Raw genomic sequence first — 1,788 nt, 5'->3', positions numbered from 1 at the left:
GGAGAATGCCCCTTTCTTTGGTCCCCTATTCCCCTCTGCCTGTCCGGGGTCAGTGGTCCCGAGCTGGGCTGCTAACTTCAGGGAGAGCAGTTCAAGACCATCAGCCAGCCCTCAAGAGAAAGATGTGCTGGCTTTCTACTCCCGCACAGGTATGGTCTCAGACACCCACGGGGCAGTTCTCCTCTGTCCCACAAGGTCCGGCTGCTCGATGGCGGGGAGTTTGGTTTGGATCCACGCCTTCCCCAGGTTTCTCGGCAGGGCGCAGGACTTCCCAGCCCGGAGCCCCTCTGGCGGTACTCACGGCATGAGGCTGAGCTTGGTGCCGACCTTCACGCCCTCCCGTTTCTGGACATAGTTGGCTGGGATGATGCCCTCACGGCCCACCTTGTTCTTGGCTTTGTACCAGTTGGGGTCCTGGAAGGAGGGGTGGGGCAAGCCCAAACATAGCCTTAGCCTCTCCTCTCCCCTGGTGAGAATCCAAGTCCCAGAGGTGGGAGGGCATCTCTGGTTACCTTGGTGACGGCCACAATGGTGAGCACATCGCCTTTGCAGAAGGGAAGGTCTTGCTCGGCAGTGCCGTGGAAGTTGTACTTGGCAATACATTCTGTACCGGATGGCCAGGCGGCCTGCAGGGCAGGTGGCAGGTGGGTGGACACATCCAGGGACCCCTTTTTACCCATCTGTTCACCACCTCGTCACAGATCCTCCAGCTTTTGGGGTCCCCCCAGCTGAGAGAGCCCCTGTCCTATGGCCACCTCTGAGAGTGTGCCCAGGATTCTGTTCTGGGCGGGGACAGAGGGTTGGGCAGAGGGGTGTGGGCGGATGGAAACTCCCATTTCACTCCCCAGCTCGGGCCGCCCAGCCCTCCAGCGCAAGGTACCTGTATTGCTGACATCTTCTCAGGAGCTCTGGGTCCCCGTGTCTCAGGAAGGCTGGCCTGTCACTTTGGTACCATTAGAGCTGTCGGAGAGACCAGGGAGGTGTGTGAGGACACAGCCCCCACCGGCTGCTAGATCTGAAGAGGTGTCTTTGCCACGGCTTCCTCCTTGGGGCTGGGACCTGGGGCAGGGCAGCCCTCTCCAGGCTGGGCTCCGGCTCTCGGCAAAGCACTGGATAGGGCAGAGGCAGGGGCAGACGAGGCCACCAGCCCACGTTCATCGGGGACCTCACAGACCTGCGAGAACGGCCAACAGGGGCGAAGGAGGCTGAGAGGGGCTAGCAGCCCCTGTCCCATCAGCCCTCCAGTCCCATCCCAGGTTTGCAGGGAAGGGCGTCCAGGGCCGCTCTACTGTGGGACCTGGGAAAGCCACTGAGCCTCTCTGCGCCTTCCCTGCCCCTCTGAAACCCCTCCCGGCAGAATCCTGAAAGCTCCCTGTCCGTTGCAAGTCCACACCTCAGAGAAAGCGAGTCTGCCAAGAATGTCCCGTCCCCAGTCTGGAAATTACCCGGATGCCCCAGGAGGCCAGCGGCCCGCTTGTGGGCTAGTCACGAAGCAGAACTGTACACAGGACTAGCATTCTGCCCCAGCCCCAGGGACGTTCCAAACTGGCCGGCGAGGACACTGGTGGCGCAGTCAGGTGACGGTGCCAGCCCGCTCCCCAGTGGGGCCCTCGCCGTCGTCAGTGATGTGAAAGACGGGCGCTGTGAACCCACGAAGGACCACCAAGGAGGAAAGGCTCGGGCAGGTGTTCACCGTCACCTGGGGCACACGCCGACAATGTTTTCCGTTGGGAAGACTTCCTTCTGCAGCCAGTGGATGGAGACGGGGAGCGGCGAGAAGGGCACACA

At 61.9% G+C, this 1,788-nt stretch overlaps 1 protein-coding gene across 1 annotated transcript in view; it reads right to left on the bottom strand.

Moving 5' to 3' along the window:
- The window catches only part of CSK (C-terminal Src kinase), a 4,871-nt gene extending 3,752 nt beyond the window's left edge, over positions 1 to 1,119 (bottom strand). The window contains exons 1-4 of the mRNA XM_004712036.2: positions 881 to 1,119; positions 513 to 626; positions 302 to 414; positions 193 to 250 (exon numbers count right to left, since the gene is read on the bottom strand). Of these exons, the coding sequence (XP_004712093.2) occupies positions 193 to 250; positions 302 to 414; positions 513 to 626; positions 881 to 895 (300 nt within the window). The 5' untranslated portion in view covers positions 896 to 1,119. The remainder of the gene's footprint in view (positions 1 to 192; positions 251 to 301; positions 415 to 512; positions 627 to 880) is intronic.
- Positions 1,120 to 1,788: the final 669 nt, after the last annotated feature.

Source organism: Echinops telfairi, unplaced genomic scaffold, assembly GCF_000313985.2.
Source record: "Echinops telfairi isolate 266 unplaced genomic scaffold, ASM31398v2 ScPeMD7_7475;HRSCAF=8513, whole genome shotgun sequence".
Taxonomy (NCBI): Eukaryota; Metazoa; Chordata; class Mammalia; order Afrosoricida; family Tenrecidae; genus Echinops; species Echinops telfairi.
The sequence above is the reverse complement of the archived record's forward strand: the minus strand, read 5'-3'. Positions and strand labels throughout refer to the sequence as shown.